Source organism: Camellia sinensis, chromosome 11, assembly GCF_055761805.1.
Source record: "Camellia sinensis isolate YWXY chromosome 11, ASM5576180v1, whole genome shotgun sequence".
NCBI lineage: Eukaryota > Viridiplantae > Streptophyta > Magnoliopsida > Ericales > Theaceae > Camellia > Camellia sinensis.
This window is the reverse complement of record NC_138971.1, coordinates 34,345,270-34,366,124: the sequence shown is the minus strand read 5'-3', so window position 1 is coordinate 34,366,124 and position 20,855 is coordinate 34,345,270. Positions and strand designations below refer to the sequence as shown.

The 20,855-nt window shown below is 43.3% G+C and overlaps 2 protein-coding genes across 11 annotated transcripts in view; both read right to left on the bottom strand.

The window, feature by feature from the left end:
* Positions 1-20,855, bottom strand: part of LOC114288902 (uncharacterized) — a 38,845-nt gene that overhangs the window by 9,469 nt on the left and 8,521 nt on the right. For 2 of the 10 annotated variants that reach the window (XM_082893720.1, XM_082893714.1), the window contains exons 2-4: positions 6,854-7,449; positions 6,611-6,724; positions 6,190-6,252 (exon numbers count right to left, since the gene is read on the bottom strand). In XM_082893720.1, coding sequence (XP_082749846.1) covers positions 6,190-6,252; positions 6,611-6,658 — 111 coding nt within the window. In that variant the 5' untranslated portion in view covers positions 6,659-6,724; positions 6,854-7,449. Of the gene's footprint in view, positions 1-1,403; positions 1,608-6,189; positions 6,253-6,610; positions 6,832-6,853; positions 7,683-20,855 lie in introns of those variants that run through there. The other 8 variants (XR_014343727.1, XM_082893717.1, XM_082893716.1 and 5 more) reach the window with 8 other exon arrangements.
* On the bottom strand, positions 2,502-4,462 carry LOC114314097 (uncharacterized). The gene is made up of 2 exons (XM_082896547.1): positions 2,928-4,462; positions 2,502-2,820 (listed from the first exon to the last, which is right to left on the bottom strand). Exons 1-2 carry the CDS (start codon positions 4,460-4,462, stop codon positions 2,502-2,504), a joined length of 1,854 nt encoding a protein of 617 aa, XP_082752673.1.

Here is a 20,855-nt window from a genome sequence, read left to right as displayed (position 1 = left end):
CTTTTTCTTTTCTTCTTTTTTTTTTTGTTTTTTTTGTTTTGTTTTGTGAAAATGTTTAAGTTCCAGCACCCTAAAATCTCCACTTCACCTGTTCTTACTTCTTGATTTCCAAGCCATTACGTAATTTTTTGCATTGAAAAGACTACTAGTAATAGACTAATATAATGCAGAAATAATTATTTGAAAGTGAAGGAACTCCAAAAGAAACCATCACTTTGCTCAAGAATCCAGCATTCGAAAAGCTCTAATTCAACAAACATAACAGTTCAATTAATCCAAATAAAATTATAGTAGCTTGTAACACTGATTAATAATGTTTGTTATCATCAATTCAAAAAGTTCAAATAAAACCTTCCTTGCTTCAAAACTTTAATCTCCTAACCCCTTGAATGTTAAACAGTAGCTCATTAGGACTAACTATCAATATGTCATTAGTTGCTTTAACCGAACACAGGCCATGGGAATTTACAGTTTATGCAAGCTTGTTAAGTGATGGGGTAACTCTCCACTAAGCTGATTGTCTTCCAAATGTCTAATAATGAAAGAGAACGCAATATGAAATTCAATAAGGCCTCTCACCAAGTATATCCATTTATTAGTAAGATGAGAAGGCTTGTGTGAAAATTGAATTGAAACCATACATAAATATACATGCACACATCTCTCTCTATAAATGGAATTTTGTCTTCCTAAGCTTCAAGCTAAATTAGTATCAACATACTTCTAACAGTCACTGATTGTTATAAGAAAAAATAATAGATGCCTCACTCTCACTGATTCAAAAGAAAGTCTCCATCTCACTTGGTCACTGAACCTTCTCATTCTTCTCTTCATTGCACCCTCCCTCTCTCATACAATCTCTTTTCTTTCTCACTCCTCTCTGACTTTCTCACTGGTCTCTCAGGCCCTCTCTCTCCCCCTCTATCACCTCTCTAACTCTTGCTCTCTTCTCTCTGTCTTCCCCTCTCCCTACCCTTGATGAGTTATATGACTTTAGATGTATTGTAAGGTTTGAGTTTTTGGTATAAATTTGTTTACATGAGAGGTGAGCAGAAAGTTTGAGTTTCAATGTGAATTTATTGGGTAATGTAACATTTGTTTACATGTTATTAAAAATCTCGCAAGTCATGTAAATATTTTTTTTATATAATTTTAGAGCTTTAAAAGCCTCTATCATAGATAGTAATAACTAGTATTATATATCATAAAATTTTAATAGAATGAAATTAGGTTTTTTCCAAGTATTTGCACAAAAAAACTGTTAGCAATGGTTACTCTAGAATTGAGGAGGTTCCAAGCATGTTTTCGGAAGAACAGATGGCATTTCAGTCATTAACAAAAAATGTCTAAAAACTAAGAGTGGACAAATAACAAAGAAAGGATTTTACTAGCATCTACATTACCTTTAAACTTTTAAGTCTTCTATTTCCTCAATATTGATTGCAAGAGTCCAGCGTGTGGAAATTTTTGTATCGATTAAAATTTGTGTAATTCTGTCATCCCTCTTTATATCACTCTTGACGTGCAGTGTGGGAATTTCTGATTTGCTCCACCCACTTCCCATGAAATGGGGAAGATAGCGAGTATGTATTTGCAGGGAGATTTGACTGATTGACAAACAAACTAGTTGAGAAATTGGAAAGGGAAAAAAAGAGTTGTGTGCTGTATTCTTTCAAAATTGAAGAAGAACCAGAGTCATTGCTAGAACTGCTCTAACTACTTGATCCACTAACATGTACGTAGGAATTGATTGAAACCTATTGGCAAAAACTGTCCAGACCTTTACACAAACATCTTGCATGCAAAAACCTCCTCTCATTACGATGACAAAAAGTAGAATCAACAATCTGACTGTTGTGAGAGATACACACAAATAAAAATAAAATCCAAAAAATCAGTAAAATCCATGCAAAAAGCCTTAGCTACTAGGAAGCACGGATACGGATACAGGATACGGGTACGATACGATACGAATACGGCGATACGGCAAAATTCAAAAAAGTAGGATACGGATACGGCGGGGATACGTTCAAAAAAAATATTTTTTTTCACAATTTTTAGTAATGTAGCATACACAAAAATAAAACTTCAACAATTTTTAGTAATGTAACATACATAAAATAAAACTTCAATAATTTTTAGTAATGTAGCATACATAAAAATAAAACTTAAAACAAAAGACAACATCATAAAAAAAGAGGGATTCCTATGAACTAAGAGTCTTCAACATCAATAGGTTCAACTTGTTCCCCTTCATCAGTGAATATCGCAGCTTCCATATCTGGTTCATCAAGAGAAAGGCTTGCAATTTCAAGTAAGCCTGCACCCTCCAATGAATCAAAAGCATCTCCACCAACATCCCATAACTTAGATTCTCCTTCAATGTACTGTTGACTTCTCCTTGATAGGAGACGAAGATTGTTGTGCACAAAAACCAAATCTTCAGCACGTTGTGGTGTCATTTTGTTTCTTTTCATGGAGTGAATAAAGGAGTAGGTGCTCTAATTCCTTTCACAGCATGATGAGGAACATGGCTGGCCAAGCAATTTTAATGCTAAAGATTGAAGCATAGGAGCAGGAGACCCATATGTAAACCACCAAATAAGTGGATCCAATACTCCTCTATCAATCTTTGAGTCAAAATCTCCAAACATATCCAAACCTCCTGAAAACTTGGCATATTCCACATTTACAACCCGTCTCTCCTCTAAATTTGGAAAGTATTTCTTGAAGCACTTGTTTCTCATACTTGAAATTTCTTCATCCCTATGAGGAGGGACACGATTGGGATTTTCATCAAGCCAGGTTGAACTATAATACCTAGATTACAACATTAGAAAGTTTTAAAATTAAATTATGTTATTCATATTAAAAGACAAATGTCAACAAAGAAGTGTAATTAGTAAGAGTATGAATTAAGCTATTACCTTGGATTCAAAGAATGTGCAAGGCAATGAAGAGGAGTGTTACTTTTGGACCACCTCTCAACTAGTATATTGTGCACAACGGAATAAAAGATTGATTCCTCATGATCTAGCTTCCCTTCATGCCTAAAGATGCTTGCCTTCACCTTTTCAATCATGGTGTCCCACATTTCATAGACTAAGTGATGGCATGGTTTGTCAGTGTCACAAAACCTAAGCATCTCATAGATAGGCAATGTAAAAGTCAAAATATAATCAATCTTATCCCACCACACATCATTCAATAATTTTTCCTTCACAGATGCGGCTTTCCCAACATCGTCTTCTTTGTAAGAAACCCACTGGTCACTAATAACCATTGATTGGAGGCCACGCTTTATAAGTTTAAACCTTTTGAGCATGATAATGGCAGATGCGAAACGTGTATCTGCAACAGCAAGTAACTTCAAGGGTACAAATTCATTGAAAATAGCTAGCCGCATGGAATGGTTCATGATGAAGTTTTTGATAAACATCACATCATCAACACAAAGTGTGATCCAGTGACATTCATCATAAGCAAAAGCAGTACCCCCTATTTCCTTTGGAGCACAAATGTTCTTAAGAGCAAGATTCAATGTGTGAACTACACATGGTGTCCAAAAGATATTCGGGTACTTACTTTCAATGAGTAAACCAGCTGCACTACACACAGGAGCATTATCTGTAATGACTTGAATGACATTCTGATGTCCAACTTCTTCAATTGCTTGACTAATTAAGTTGGAAATAAAAAACTTGTCTTTATGCTCGCCTTCACAATTAACAGCTTTCAAGAACACTGCCCCAGCTTCTGATGCTCCCATAAAATTAATAAGGGGCCTTCTTTGAGAATCAGTCCATCCATCTGAAACAATACTCAACCCTTTTTCCTTCCATGATGCTCTAGTTGGCTCCAACAACCTCTCTACATTAGCCCTTTCCTTTTGAAGCAATGTAGTCCTCAACAAGTTATAACAGGGTGGTACATAACCAGGAATTGGATTGTTGGCAGCAAATTGAAATGCACTAACATAATATGGGTTCCTTGATAAATGAAAAGGTAACCCCGCTGAATAAAACATGCGAGCAATCTCAGAATGTAGTTGTTCACGAATAACTGGGTTGAATGCCTTTTCTAGAGCAGAAGTTCCAGTAGCTTTTCTTTTTCTTGGCTCATACCCCTCCATCCTAAATCCTCCAATATCTAAAGCCCCTGAACTTGTTGAAGTAGATTGGGTGGAAGGTGGTAAAGGAATTTTTTTAGGCATAGCCATCTTTAACCTCTTCTCAGCTTCTTCAATTTTCTTTTGCATTTCAGCAAGGTGTTGTGGAGTCACTTTGGGGCACACTCTAATCCCATTGCCAGAAAGTTTTAACAAATGTGCCTTGACCCTAAAGTATGACCCCCTGTACTCTTGTTGACAGTAATTGCATTTAAACCTAGTATTACCACCTCCTCCCAATTTTTCTAGTTTTGTAACATAACACCAAAGAGGAGCATGATCATCTTCTTCCATTGGTGTACCACTTGTTGAACCTAAACTTCCCGTACCTGAACTCATTTCCTAAAATTTATGGTAAACAAATAAAAAAAAAACATTAATGTAGCATCACCCATAACAACCATAATGCATCATCCTCATCCATAGCAAAAAATTCATTGATTCAATTAAATTTCAACAATTTTAACAATATAGCATCACCCATAATAACCATAATGCAATTCAATCCCAAATTAAGGGGGAAAAAATTTACAAAGTTCATTTATTTATCAATAAATTTATTTATTTATTTATTAATAAATTTTTTTTACCTTATTTGATTTATTAATAAGTTTACAAAGTTTATAATTTTATAAGTTGACAAATTTTATTTTTAATAAGTTTATTTATTTATTTATTTATTACTAAGTTTTTTTTACCTTATTTTATTTATTTATTTATTTGTTTGTTTTATTCAATAAACCGAATATATAAGTTTTTTTTTTTTTTTTTTTACGTGATTTGCAGAGTCTACATATAAAAATAAATAAACATCCAAGTCCAGAGTCCAGATCGACATCTCGAACCAGAGTCCAGACAGACAGATCGAGCGAGATCGAGAGGGAGAGGGAGAGGGAGAGAGAGAGAGTTCGTGACAGACAGAGGGAGTGAAAGGAAGAGAGAGAGGGACGAACCTGATCAAGATGAGATCGATCGGCGAGCTGTTCGAGACGATCGGCGAGCTGTTCGCGACGATCAGCTGTTCGAGACGATCGGCGAGCTATTCGAGACGATCGGCGAGCTGCTTCTCCTCCTCTTTCGCGGCTACGTCGAATTCGTAGGTAAGACAGAGTTTGGTTTGTTATTTTTCATTTTTTTTGTGTTTAATTTCATCTTTATTTTCATATTTTACAATTTCACCCCATTTTAAGTTTTTTAAATTATTTTTTTGCCCCCGCCGTATCCATTCCATATCCAGACCGTATCCTCGCGTATCCAAGACGTATCCGAAATTCAAAAATTAAAAAAAAAAAACGGATACTTCATTTCCCGTATCTGATACGTATCCTCGCGTATCGGGCGCGTATCCGTATCTGATACGTATCCGATACGCATACGTGACCTATTTCGGAGTATCCGTGCTTCATAGCTTAGCTAGGAAATAAACAAAATCCCATAAAAAAAATAAATAAATAAATAAAAAAAAAAAAAAAACAATTTGATGAACATTTGATGAAAGGATTGAAGATGGCTGAGTACTATCAAAAAGAGGTTAATGATTGGAGATGCTCTTAGTAGCAAATAGTAAATAACAAAACCTAATCAATCTTAATTCAAGATATTAAACTGCAAATTTCATATAGATGTAAAGAAAGAAAATACAAATGTAATCATTATAAAATAAATAGCTAACATTCATAACAGAGTACACACAATGGCTTCGATTTGAACTGCATTTCTACAATTATAGATGCATGAGCATGAGTGTAAGCTCAGATACTCTAAAAACCTTTCATTAAGCTCACCTATCAATTTTTTCTTTCAATGCAGAATCTTTTCATATAGATTCCATGATAAATGAAAGACAAGAAACATAAAAACAAATCTTTTCATATTTGTACTAGGTGTTTAAATAATGTCATAATAAATTCTTTTATGTTTCACTTCAACTATTTCGAACACTCCACAACCCTCAAAACCATAGACAGATAGAAAAAACTGAGAGATCATCAACCACAAGATAACATAGAAAGTAAGAATACCTTACCTGTGCCATAATATTGAACTATGTTCTCATGCTCAAACTGACTAAGAAGAGCAATCTCCTGAACAAAACATAATAAAACAAAACACAGGGGATGAGAAGAGCAATATCCTAACCCATTTATCAAAAAACTGCAGTAGATAAATTAGTGTAAAGCACATTGACAACATCCACTAACATAAAGCAAAGATTATGAATATATAACCATTGACCTATATATTCAACAATTTATGCATATGCTTAAAAGGTATTGCTGCTCAGAATTCTCAATAGAAAAACAAAATTATCAAGAATTGAAACATAATCTCAACAAGTTAAAATGCATATAAATATGGCTTCAATTGAAAGTGCGAACAAAGCCATTCTCTACTGGAAATTGTAACTAAATGAAATGAAACCGAGGAGAACAAATCGAGTACCTTTGAAGAAATCGCGAAGAACAGAATTCCAAATGAAATTGAATGCATCGATCATAAGAAGAAATTGCGAAGAACAGAAATCGCGAGGGGCACATGAGTGCATCGCCCCAAACCCTAGCAAATATTGAAATGAAGACGAAACGAATTCAAATCGTAAGAAGAAACCATGGAAGAGAAGAAATAGAGAGAGGCAGAGAGAGAGAGAGAGAGAGAGAGAGAGAGAGAGAGAGTGAGAGAACGTACCTTTTGGTGTAATAGCGAGACTACTAATGCCTAAATATCTAAACAAAATTTTGATGTCATGTGATTTGTCAGAATATTTGCAATGAAACAATGGATCAAGCTGGATTTTTTGTTTTGATCGGCAAAAAATCTTTATTGATAATCACCAAAAGGAACATAATATGACAAAGGCCCAACAACAATAAAGGAAAGGGAAGTGCAGGACGCTTCAAAGCTAAATCCTCCCATCCTAACTAGGTTGGCATAGAAAAGAGAACCCAACCATTTGCGAGCACAACCCAAAACAAAAATGGTTGGAGAGGATCCAACCAAAGGCGACAAACAAAACAAACAGAACAGAGAAAGGCAAAAACAAATTCAAGACAACAAAAAAAGCACAACAGCAACAACAGAGCCACCATTGCTACACCAAGAAAAGCAGCATTGGAAAACCAAAAACACATCAAACTAGGTGGCAACAAAAAAGCTTCAAAACCAAGCAGAAGCAGAGCATCTCGCAGCACCTATCAACCAATCTTCATTGAAATCTCCATACTCCACGGCCAGCTATTTGATTTGCGCACAGGTCGGACATAAGCAGCACTCCAAAATGATAGCTGCATCCAATCCAAAAACCAGCAAAATCAACATCAATCACAGAAAATCTGTTCTCTAGCAACACCTCTGATCTGTTTTAAATTGTGAACAGAATCATTAAGAGGCATATACTTCTGTCTTTTGGACCCTTCTTCCCCTTTTGTTCTCCCAAACTTGCACAAGCAATCTGTATTATGAATGATTGAATTTCTGAATTGGTCTCTGCTAATCTCAGCAGTGGTTTTTGCCAAAAGAATAGATAGACAACAGTGGTCCTTGGATTTGAAGGTGTAGACACCCCATTTTTGACCGTCCTCAAGACTTGGACGTCACTGTTTGAACACACGGTGATCTTCCATGTTTGTGTTCGTTTGGAGTTCCCGGAGGTCTCGGCTCACGCGCCTTGCCTCAGGATCCCCGAACTTGACCATTTAGTGTCTGGTTTTGCACCAAACACTTGCATCTTGCCTTTGAGAGGCAGGGTAGGGCTTGTAGACCATCCCCACCCATCACCGGCAGTGGCTAGATGCCACCGGCTGGTTTTTGCTGCCACCGGCAATATAGTTTGCCGGCCGGCACTCTTTGTTGCCGGTCAGCACTATTTTGTGCCGGTCGGCACTTTGTTTGGCCAAGATGGCATTTTTTGCCGGCCGATTGCTGTTTATCTGCTTTTGCAGATATTTTCAGACAGCTGTATAGCTTTTGCTCCCCTCCATACACGTGTGTGGAGGGATCTCCCTCTTGCAAAGCTTGTCTTGTAAGCTTTACAAGAGGCATATAGAGAGGGTCTCTCTCTAAGGAAAAAGGAGGAGCCTTTAGACATTTTTGAGAGAGAAAATACAGAGGAGAGCTCTGGTTTTCTAGGGTTAGGGTTAGACATACACAACCTATCTCTCTTTTCCTCTCATTTTGCACACTAGGTGTTTTGTGTCTCACTATTGCACACAAACACCTAGTGTTTCACCTTCCTCTTGGAGCTGAGGTTCTAAAGAGTGTGTTTTGAAGTTTTTGTCTTGGATTCAAGCTCAAGGAGGCCATTGGAGCATCTTTGTTGAAGAAGGCATCAAGGGTGAGATCCTAGTCCTTTTTTTCCCTTTTTTTGCATCAATTTTCTACTAGTCTTAGAGCTGTTTTTGTGATTATTGTATAACATAAAAAAGTTCTATTTTTAAGCCCTCTTTATTTTTTATTAAGAGTGTTTTGTTGTTTGAGGGTTGTTGACCACCCTTAGGCCTTGAAAGGCCTCTTTTTGGACCATTTTGTGCTAGCTCCGGGATTTTGGTGTTGAGGTCTCTTCACCACTGAAATCTTGAGGGATTTCAGTGGTGAAGATGATGCTTTGAAGTCCCAAGAAGGAGAGGGCCACCCCCTCTCCTTGTTGTCCTTGAAAAGGGCATATTTTGGCCTCCTAAGGAAGCCTATGCTTGAGTGTGTGTTGAGCATGTTTGGTTTGTTTTCCATGCTTATATATCCATGATATAACATGATTTCAAGTTGGTTTTGGAACTCCATGCATGTTTAGCATAGTTGCCATGTAATGCCTTATTTGTGCCTTAACATGTTCTAGGTTGTTAGCCTTTGTTGGAGCATGTTTTAGGCTTGCACTTGTGAAGTTTATGTGCTTATTTTGACATGTTTTAGCTCTGTCCATAGTCGTTTGGGTTGATCTTTGCATGCATTATATAGCTCCTTTGTATTTGGGCTTGTTGGCCTTGAGTATGTGCATGTGTAGCATGCCATCTTTGCATTGTTTTGATGATTTGGAATCATCCTACATGCCATTTCAGTCCCATTTCCATGCTTGTTTGATTGCCTTGCATGTCTCTTTAATGCTTTGAAAGCATGTGTTGCAATGCTCCATGTTTTGGCCATGGTGTATGCCTTTGTATTTGGGCCATTTAGATGCCATCTAAAGAGTCCTTTAGCCTTGTTTTAATGTGCTATAAACCTGTTTTTGGTCGCTTAATGCATGCCTTGTTTGGTCTTGTTAAGTGTAGCTCAATGCCACTTTGGTTTACTTTGAACACTTAGGCCATTTGGTGCATGCTTGGCTTGATTTATAACTTGATTTGACATCATTTTATAACATGATTTTAGGGCTCATGTCGCATGCTAATTGTCCATGTTTCCTCCTTTCAAGTGTGCTTGAATGTTGTTTGATTCATGCTTAAGTGTTGGTCCTTATGCGCATGTGTGTGTGCATGCCATTTAGCCCTCACCTTTTAGCACAATGGCTACTGTTTTAGGCCTATTTTAGAGTCGCCTAATTCATGTTTAAGTCCATCTTTGCACTCATTTGTATTTCCATATGCATGCTTGTATGCTTGCATAAGTTAATTGCCATGCCATGTTGCATTCCTAGCTTGTATGCCTAGGTTGCATTGCATCTTGCATGCATTCCTTGTCCCTTGACTTGGGTGATAGGGATTGGGAGTTTTGTTCGATTGGTTTGCATTGCATTTGAAACCAAAGTTGCATACTTGGTTCTTTGGGCCATCATGCATAGAAATGCGTGATTGGTGGTCCGAGAATCGAGGCACATGTCCCTTTGAGTCATCACAATGATAAGAGACATGGTTGATGCATACATGCCTTGAAATATGCTGCCATGCCTTGTTTTGCCCTCTGTTGCTGTGAGTTGCAGGTTCTGCAGGAATACTCTGCCGACCGGCAGTGTAATGTGCCGACCGGCACTATTTTCTCTGCCGACAGCTTCAACTTTGTGCCGATGGCCATACAACACTGCCGGTGGAAACTTCATCTAGCCGGTGATGATCCCCTCTGTCCAAGGATGTAGTCCTGAGGTTTTGACAACCTCTAGAGGAGGAAGGGAAGGAAAACAGAGGCAGTTTGCGCATGGTGGCACGCTTCCCGAGGCGTTTTCCTGCTTTAATTAATTTGTTTAATTTGTTAATTAAATTAGTTAATTTGTAATATTAATTAGCTTGCGTAGTTAATTAATTTGTAATATTTATTTGGTCCCTCCGAGCGAGGGCAAATCTGTAATAAGTGTGTGTGGGTGGTGTGTATGTCTTCCAACCTCACTTCTTTCTTCCCTTTTACTTACCCGCTTTAATGGTTAGTATTAGGGCACGTTTAATTTAGCATACCTTATGTTATGCATGTGTGCATCCATGCATTTGTATTACATGCATTAGGCTCGGTACATCACGCTAACTGCATTCGTACTTTAAATCAAAAATTGAATATGTGATAATTGTGCATTTTCACATGACATGTCTAGGATTAGCCGAGCCTATCTTAGCGACATTTTGTATGCGATGCATTAGGCACTTCACATGGACTTGGATCATGCATGTTTGCTAACAAGTTCTTTGTTTTGGCACGGAGTACTATGTAAGTATTTCCGCTTTAGCATCTCGCATGTGTGTGAATGTTAACATGACAGCATGCTTAACATGTGGCTAGATGCTTATGTGTTAAAATGTTTTGAATGCCTGTGGGTGGAGGTTGGATTGTTTGAGTTGGAAAAACTCGTTGAAATCCGTATTTTAGCCTACTTGCGAGTAGCAAATTCCAAAGCATTTTCAAACCAGACGGATATGCAATGTTTATTTCCAAATTAGGCAATCTAGTCTATACTTGTTTGCTGTGCGCATAACATAGTAATTCTAGGCTAATAAATGGAATAAGAACACGTAAAGTTTTCAAAAACGGATATCACGGTTAGTAGAGGCCAGTCTTCGGACCGGGCGAAAGGGGGTGCTCATAGCTGACCTTCCCCGATCGTACCCAAGCTCCCGAGCCGAGACAACTCCGGTAATGACGGACATGTGGCCTTTGGCACCGAGTCAGGGTTTCCTAAATTCTCCCATTTTAAAATATTTAGGTGGCGACTCTGTATCTGGCAAAGCAGTCCATGTTTGACACTACTTTTTCAAAAATCTGTTTCTCAAAACGATTTGCCAGATTTGGACTCTTTGGTTCAGATTAAGAACCGTGACACAAATCGAGTCCGAACTGTAGTAGCGAGGTCCCTCCGCGGGCGCGTCTACAGTTTCTGGCGACTCTGCTGGGGAGTTTAGAGAGCTTGACTCGAACTCATGATATCCTGTTTTGATTTCGCTTATGTGTTTCTTTGCATTGCATGTGCATTGGTGCGCCTAGGAACACAGTGTTTGCCATCTGCCATTCCTGAACGGTTTGCCGGAGGCTTGTCTTGTCAAGGCATGTCCATAAGGCTGACCGGCTATGGGCTCTGACAGCATGGGAGCACAAACCCCGGTTTACCGGGGCATCCCTTTTGACCATTCGACCTAGTACATGTTCGGATCCATAGTGACCATCCCAAGAATAGGACAGGTTGCTTACCCGATGTTAGGTTGTTTGAAAACCGCTGTGTGCATAGTGAAACCCTAGCTCCTGACAAAATAGGACAGGGAAACCCTACCCCAACATAGGGATGTTTTGTTCTCTGTACTTGCTATGTGCTTTTAGAGTGTTGCTCTACAGGAACGCACATGTCAGTTTGCAAGTTCGGGTATCAAACCTGGGGACACCAGTATCAGTATCAGTTGTGAGAATCAGTTGTCCGCGGGTATTGGTTCAGTTTTCGGGAACAGTGACTTCTGGGAACAGTGATCAGTAGTAGGGTACAGTTGTTTGGCTACACCCGTGATTGGTCAGTTTGGGCTGAAATGCTGTCTATTTTTCTTTCAGTTCAGAGAGTTGCAGAGTTGATACAGAATAACCAGTGTCTCCCCCTTGCTGAGGCAGGATTTATGGCGGCGCCAAGTTCAGAAGAGATTGTGGTTATGACGGCTGTATCGGAGCAGGGAACCACTCTGCAAAGTGAGGCCAGCATCAGTATGTCATATCCGCCCAGGATGCCCGTTGTACACCCGGTCTGGACTCCCCAGTTATACCAGGCCCGTGAGCCCACCACTTTCGAATTAATGGGGATGATAGGCGATCTCCAAAGGTCTGTGGCAGACCTCGCCTATGGAATGTCGGCTTCACCGCCAGCGGCACCGTATGCCGGGAATTTTGTACCACAGGAGCCCCCGCTACTGGGGCGGATTGTGATAGAGCTCAGCCAGCCAGAGGTGGCTTCCGGTCATAGCCACGACATGCCAGCACCAACCCAGACCCTCGATCAGGCTGAGGCCAAAGGAAAAGACAAGGCGAAGGTAGACGCCGACCCTATTGAACAACTGCTGTGGGCAGTCGAGGCTCTGAAAGTCAGAGGGATGAACAAGCAACAAACGTCTACAATAGTGACCAAAGCTGTGGATGATGCTTTCCCCACTCCGATCAAAGGCAGTTCAAGCCAGGCAGAAAACCGGGATGGGTCCCGTCATGCCCAGACAATTCCAGTAGCTCCTACCCCTGCACCGGGAAAGGTTCAAAAAGCCAAGGCAGCGCCAGCCGATCCTTTCGCCAGCGCATCTGGCAAGAATCCTCAAACTGCAAAGTACCTGCCCCGAGGGCGCAGAGTCTTTCACGACCTCCACATGCATTTGTCTAGGGCATTGCTAATATTGGCGAAGAATGGGCATCTTAAGCCTTTGGAGCCCCGGCCACTCCCGAAGAATCTCCCCACCACTCATGATGCTACTTTGTACTGCGCGTACCATCAACAGTCCGGTCACAGCACCGATGGTTGTTCCCGCCTTCGTCATGAAGTGCAGGATTTGATTGATAACAAGGTTATCCTACCGCCCACCTCAGGCAAGCCCGTCACCACTCAGTTGTTGGATTTCGAGGGCTCAGATACTGCGAGTATGTAAAGTGAATCGCCTGCGGGCAACATTCGGTGTATTTTGGATGAAGCGTCTGGCACGCATTTTTGAGCATCGGTGAAACCAAGTTTTGTAAATCCTGGCTTGGATGTCGAGTCAGTCTTTTGTTTTGGGTCTGTCTCTTTGTCTTGAGTCAGCCTTTTGTGCTTAAGGGTCTGTCTGGTTGTATCGAGTCAGTCCCCGTTGTGTATAATACCCGGTGATTCAGGGGTTGTTGTCCCGAACACCGTCTTGTTTTGTAATTATCTGTTTTTGTCTTGAGTCTGTTTCTGCCGAGGGGCCAGTTGCACCAACGGAGCCGATTGAAACAGCTGTTGCTATCTCAACTTCATGCTTGCTTTCAACATAAGGACCGGAGAACTTGATCGAGCTGACAGTACATCTCGCCTGCTCTCCTGTGTGCCAAACTCATTGCATTAACCCAAGTTTTTCAGAAAACAAACCTCTTGAACACTGCGGTGATGAAAACGAAGAGGAAGGAATTCCTCGGGTTTTGCAAAATTTTGATCATTTTGAGAGAAAGAGAGGCGTGCTAAGCCTTTTTATGAATGAAGCCATGCTTGTCGGCATGAGTACTGAGAAGGACCCTGGCCTGATCCAGATTGGTTCCACACTATCTTCGGCGCGAGCGATTTGTCGCTTTCTTAAAAGCTTTCAAAAACAAATGTTTTACGCGGCCCTGCGAAGACCTGTGTGGAATCGCTCTTGAGATTGCGCAGCCTAGGATCGCTCTCAGCCTCAAGATTCAACCTATTTGTTTTCCGAGTTTGAACCCGTTCAGAACGTTCAGAAAGTTCAACGGACAAACGCCGTGAAAGGCCCGTGTGGCCAGTTTTGAAACAGCCCTCGAGCAGGAGGCACCAAAGCCGAATCAGAAGGAGTAGATCTCGTCGGAAGAAGCTCGTGGAGCAACCGTGATGGATTCTTCTGCAAATCAGTGCAATAGCCGTTCTCCTAGACACAGAGAGGCTTCAATTCAGAATAACCATTTGGCATGGACTTGCTACACTTTTACCCTTTGAGAGGCTCGCTGGGCCGAAAACCCGGAAGGGCGACCCAGGCAAAAGTTAGAGCAAGAGAAAAATACAAAAAAAGAGACAAAAGAAGAAAAAAAAAAGAAAAGAAAAGAAAAGACAAAAGAAAAGAAGAAAAGAAAAAGAAATGAAAAGAAATAGAAAATGAAAAGAAGCTCGCAAGGTCGAAAACCCGCATTGGGCGCCTTGGCAAAAGTGAGAGCCAAACAAAGTGAAGGTTAAAATACCCGAGAGGACCTTAACCGGAACTACGTAAGGCTTGATTCCCATGTATGGGATACGTAGGCAACTTCATCATGAAGTCCAGCCCCCAACGCTTTCATAGCGTCTCAGTCCATGCAATGGTTTCGATTTCGTCCCAAAGTCTAGTCGCCAACGCTTCCAAGGCGACTGTGTCCATATATTTGTTGTGACCGTCTTCGCCGTCTCTGTGTTCAAAAGCTCGACCACCGCCAACGAAGACTGTTTACAGACTGCTGCGGCACCATCCAAACAAGGGGCAACTTTCCGTTGCCACGAGCCGCTGCAAGCCGCCTTCCAAACTAGGGGCAACTTTCTGTTGCCTCCCACCCCCCTTTAAACCAGGGGCAATTTTCCATTGCCTCCGATCCGAGGTTGCGCATCTCGAAGAGTAAGTTCCATGCTTGTTCAGCATCAGCTGTTTGGAAAAATAGTTTTTGAAAATTTTTACTGAGGTTGACTATTTTCTCGAAAACTATTCCATTTTCCAAAATCGGACCATTGTCTTGGACCCCAAAAGGAAAATTTTCAGTGCTTGCAGCCTGACTTGCACGCTTTTCAAATCAAAAATCGAACAAGTACGTTAATCCGACTCTCATTTTGATCAAAACTGTTTTAGTAGAAAGCAAAAACAAAAAATGGTTAAAATGATGAACTAGGGGCACAGTTGAGCCAGGCGTTCTGTCTTTCCCCCGTCATCGACGTACTTGCCAGAAGAGCGCTCTACCCATCAGAGGAAATAGCTGTGAGCTAACGATGTTGAGCATGAACCCACAACTTCCTATTCATCCATCAATCACCCCGGGGAGGGATGAAAAATGAGAGATTGAAGAATAGAGAGGTGTAAGTTAAGAGAAAAGCGAGGAAAAAAGGGTTTTGAGAGAAAATCCGAGCTTGAGAGTCGAGTGATGTGAGGATCACAAATGAGAAAGGGTGGGAAACAATACCCAGATTGAACTGGCTCCTCGTGGTCCGAGGTCTCCCATCTTCGTTTACGCGTCTGTATGTCGTGTCTTTGGTTTTGTTTATCTCCACCTTTGTTTTAGGTCTTTTTCGAGTGTGTCTCGTTGTGTTTAGGTCGTGTACCTCTTTGTTTGAGTCCTCCCCGCTGTGTTCGGTTGTAGGCTCGATATCCCGGTTTGAAAAACCCTCATCCAATTTCAAAAATCATCTATGCTCAAGAATGCTGTGCCATTCTCTACATTCGAGCGTGTTTTAACTTCAACTGGTTCCACCTTTGAGGCCGTCTTGTCAGATTGGGCTGTTTGTTTGAGAATTGCCGTGTGCAGAATGAATCGAATGCTGTGTTATGGGCTGTATGCAGATTAATCCCCAGTAGAGCAAGGGCTGTGTGTCCAGAATCAGGCAGTGGGTTGCTTGGGTTATTTTGCTGTTGGCTGTTTTAGTTATCTGATTATTACAGTGCAAGTGTTCAATTTTCAGACAACCAATCACTTTCATTTACATTGATGTGTAACATGATGAGATGAGATGCAATGCATGAAATGTGTAAATGTAAACACTTTTTCAGATAAAAAGTCCGTTTCATTTCATTGTCTTTTCAAATGTACAAGTTTTGAAAATAAAATCTGCCTGCGGCAGTACAAGGTAATCTATCTACCAATAAAAAGAAAAGCACAAGAAAGAAGAAAAGATAACAAAAATCTACATCTGTGTCGATCACTCCAAGGGCCGTCAGTCCGTCCTGGTCCTCTTCCTGGACGAAGGTCCAGGGGCATCATCAGCGTCGTCGTCAGAGCCCGAGCTAGAATCGCCTCCGGTCTCCTCCTCCGATGACCCTGCCTCCGCCTCTGACTCCTCGTCGTCGTCGTCCGGGACTGGAGCTCGCGAGCTACTCCCGACGTGAGTACGCCCTCCCCTGGTACGGGGAAATATCCTGCCCTCCTCATCTCTCCCCCGAGCAGGGACAGCAGGTCTAGCTGGAGCACCTCCTGCCATGGGAATCTGGAAAGGAGGCTGAAAAGTACACGAAAAGGAAATGCATCAGTATACTGTAGACAGTTTATCAGTGCAGAATGCAGTGTGTGAGTACAGTGTATGAATGCCGTGAGCAGTTTAACAGTGCAGAATGCAGAATGTGAGTACAGTGTACGAACGCCGTGAGCAGTTTATCAGTACAGAGTACGGTGCAGAATGCAGTGTATGCAGTGTTCAAATACTGTGAGATCAGTGTATCGGGTGTTGTGCCGTGCATCAGATTATGCGAATCAGTGTATGAATGGTTTCAGGCCAGTGTCAGAAGGACATACCGATATGCTGTAGAGGGCTAGGAGGTCAAATGTCCGCTGGAGCATCCCCATCATCGAGGCATTCATCGCCAACGACTGACGGGTGTACTCAGAAGAAGCCTGCAAAGGTATCAGATGCATTAGTATTCTGTGGAATATCAAGTAAACTGAATTGAATAACTGTACGAAGTGCAGTGATACATACCGGCGGTAAGTCGGGGATGTCAATGAACTCGTGACCAGCCGGTGGAGGGGCGAAGGGGATCTGATAGGTCGACCCACCCTGCCCCTGGAAAGTCAGTACAGCAGGCAGGGCAGGCCAGCCAGCTCCTCGTCCTCCCCGCACTCCGCCCCTGCCACGGACCCGGGCCCTCCTCGAAGATCCAGCCCCTGCTCCCGCTCCGGTCCCAGCTGCCGATGCCACAGGCCTGGCCCCCTCCGCCTGACGACCGCTCAAGGGACGCATCAGGTACGTCCGCACGTACTCCTGATAGTCGCCGATGCCTCGGAAGCCGGCCTCCTCCCAGCCGATGGAATAATCATCCAGCTGCTCAGGGGTCAGCCCCTCGGTCTCCCTCATCTCTGCAGGAGGGTGAGCCGGGACTATCTGCTCAGGTAACCCGCGGGTCTGGCGTAGAAAACGCTCCCCCAGGTACCAAGCCCGACAGACCGGACCCTCTAGCAAGATCCGGAAACGCGAGGTCTCCTCAGCACCAGGGAACCGACCCCGCATCGCCGACGGCAAGGAGGCCCATGGCCGCCATGTGATCTGAAAGTGACAGACAGTTTGTTATCTACTGTTATTGAAACATGCAGTGGGAAAGCGAAGCTAAATGAACTGAAAGTAAAGCATACCTCGGCCGGGGTGATGGTGTCGAAATATCGGCGGAAGAAGCCGAACGTCTCCCGTGGTCGCCGGGTGCATCTCCCGTCAAAGCGACTCGAGAACGGGACGGCCGGAGGAGGCTCCGCAACTGGTACAGGTGCAAGCCTAGGAAAGTAGGCGTAAACCCACAACTGCAAAACAGATGTCAGTATGACTATCGGGTAAAGCAGAATAAAGCAGAAATGGCAGAGCCGTGTGTTGTGCAGTGTATTGTGTACAGTGTACAGTGTGAGCAGTGTACAGTCAGTGTAAAGCAGAATGTATGTGTGTGCCGTGTGTATAGTATACAGTGAGTGTAAAGCAGACCGCAGTGTGTGCAGTGTACAGAGTACAGAAAGTACGAGACAGGAATGAAAAAGTGGAGAAGAAATGTACCTCCCAAGCCCGCCAGTAGCCTCCAAGCAGCTGGTCGCTGCCGCGAGAAGCCGAGCTCATATAGCCGTACAGGGTGGCCAGAGCAGCGCCGCCCCAGTCGTAGTGCAAGATGTCCCGGACGTCCACCAGTGCGCTGAGGAGACAGAGAGGCACGGTGTTCGCCCGGTCGGCGAAGATAGTAGTCCCGAACAGGAACATGAGGAAGCCGCGGGCATACCTCTCCACGTCCTCCTCGGTCATCTGAGTCTCCTCCCCCAATGCGGGCTGGACCCTGAACTGTGCCTCGAACCAGGAGTATCGGACGAAGCCTGGACGAGCTAGCGGTGGCGCCTCCCCCAGTAGATGGACCTGAGCGGCGGTCCACTCATCCATGTTGGTGTCGAAGGGGATCGGATCACCCCCTACCCCGATGCCTGTGAGCATCGAGAAGTCATAAGGGGTCATCGTCATGTCCCCTGCAGCAGAGAAGTGGAAAGAGTCGGTGGTGTCCCACCACCTCTCCGCCAAAGCAGCAAGGAGAGGTCTGCATGTGGAGAGCCTAGAGAGCCCTCGGCAGAAGGTGCCGAAGCCCGCTCGGTCTACGATGCGCTGGACCGCATCAGGGAGCTCATCATACCACTCCCGCGCACCAGTATTCCCATACCCGCGAATGGTATGGGAACCCTCCTGCAAACAGAAAATGACAATTGCAAGACAACATTCAAAATGCAGTTGTGAAAAGACGGATATGGCATGTATGCAAGTTTGTCAGATTCAGGCAAATACCGGGTGCCGGTGTGCTTACAGTAAAATACATGTGCTGTGTCAGCGTGTTTGGGTGTTTCAGAACAGATGTAGCATGTGTGCAAATCTAACAGATTCAGACAAATACTGGGTACCAGTGTGTGTGCAGTAGCATACAGTGTGTGCCGTGTGTTTGAGTGATTCAGGGCTAGTGCAGTCTGTGTGCATGTGTCAGTCTCAAGCAGATATCAGTTGTATGTATGTTTACAGTCAACTACGGTCTATGGCATATCAGATTTCAGCAGTTAGAGAATACAACTAACTATGGCAGTTTTGTATCCTACATTGCAGAAAGTAAAGCGAAAAGAAGAAAAATTACCTCGGAAGTGCCGAATGAAAGGTGGGAGGTAGGCTCGCGTAGTAGTAGCTCAGGCGCCGCGTACCTCTCAAAGCTCCGGAACTGACGCAGGCCGTCTGGGGACAGAACGTGGATCGCCGGCCGGTAGGTCGCCGGGTCGAACGGGCGCTTGCTCAGTGGTAAGAGCTCGACCCCGGGATCCATCTCGTGGTCCGGGGGAGTCCCGCCACGTGGAATGTCGTCCGCCATGTAGAGAGTGGTGTGAAAATGGCCGGAAAAGGGAAAACCGAGCCGGAATGCGAAGAGTCAACTGAAAAGTCAACTCCCGAGAGGGTCGGAAATGGCCGGAATGTGAAAAGGCACGGAAATGAAGAGGAAAGTGAGGGGAACGAACCCCGAAAAGGCGAGAACGCCGAACGAGGCACCGAAACGAGAATGTGATCGGTGGAAAATGTCCGAAACGCGAAGAGGATCGCGAATCCGACGACGAAACGGGCGTAGAACGCGAAGAAACGGGCGAAAAATAAGAGAGAAGCACTCTAAAGAGAGAGAGGAAGGGATTTCGGCGGTGGAGAAGTGAGAAAATAGGGCTTGAAGCCCTATTTTATAACACCCGAGGTGAAAAGACAAAACTGCCCCGTACCAGCAACTGTTTGCCGGTCGGCAATGTTTTGTGCCGGTCGGCACTTTTTTGTGCCGATGGAATTGTTTTTGTGCCGATGGCCAGCCGGTGGCCTCATCGTTCGGCCGGTGGGGTTCCCACAGCCTTGTTTAGGCCATTTGAGCTGTTTTGGGTCTTTATAGCTCAAGAGAGTGCAAGAAAGTGCATCTTCGACATTCAACCGGCCTCCGTTTTGACTTCGGGCCGTGTCTCTAGTGCGTGGCACTCGAATTCGTACAAGGTGTATCCTTTTTGTATCCTTTTGAAATTCAAAAGTTGCCCCATGTGTGTTGCGCGAGTTCGTCACACTACTTCTGTGCATTGCATCGCGCTGTCATGCGCCACACATTTGCATTGTTATGCACGTGTTACATGCGTTGCAACACGCACCCCTTTGCATTGTCGTGCACATTTCTCATGCATCATCATTGCATTTCCATTCCATGCATTGTCATGCATTCCGGAATACGTGCGTTGTTGCGCATTCAAGCCCATTTACACTCCGTATGGCATGCATGTCACATTTGGCATCGCACTGTTTTGTGCATTTCAAACCTCGCGCTTTTCTGCGCATCGCACTATTTTGTGCATTTCAAATCATCGCACTGTTTTGTGCATTTCAAACTTCGCGCTGTTCTGCGCATCGCACTGTTTTGTGCATTTCAAAATTGTTCGCGCTGTTCTGCGCATCGCACTGTTTTGTGCATTTCAAAATTGTTCGCGCTGTTCTGCGCATTGCATTGTTTTGTGCATTTCAAACCTTGCGCTGTTCTGCGCATCGCACTGTTTTGTGCATTTCAAAGTTCGCGCTGTTCTGCGCATGGCACTGTTTTGTGCATTTCAAACCTCGCGTTGTTCTGCGCATCGCACTGTTTTGTGCATTTCAAACTTCGCGCTGTTCTGCGCATTGCACTGTTTTGTGCATTTCAAACCTCGCGCTGTTCTGCGCATTGCACTGTTTTGTGCATTTCAATTTCGCGCTGTTTTGCGCATCTCATTGCATTTTGCATGCATTCCATCGCACTGTCCTGTGCACTCGCGTTGCCTAACGCATTGCGCTATTTTGCACATCATACCGTCGTGCAATACCGCCGGTCTGGCGAGACCTTAAACACGCATGGTCTGGCGAGACCTTAAA

What these genes read in the sequence shown, in the direction of transcription:
- LOC114314097 (XM_082896547.1), bottom strand. Translation starts at nt 4,462, where the DNA reads ATGGAAGAAGATGATCATGCTCCTCTTTGGTGTTATGTTACAAAACTA. An exon ending in GCACATTCTTTGAATCCAAG is followed by an intron (nt 2,821 to 2,927) that starts GTAATAGCTTAA and finishes GTTGTAATCTAG; the next exon opens with GTATTATAGTTCAACCTGGC.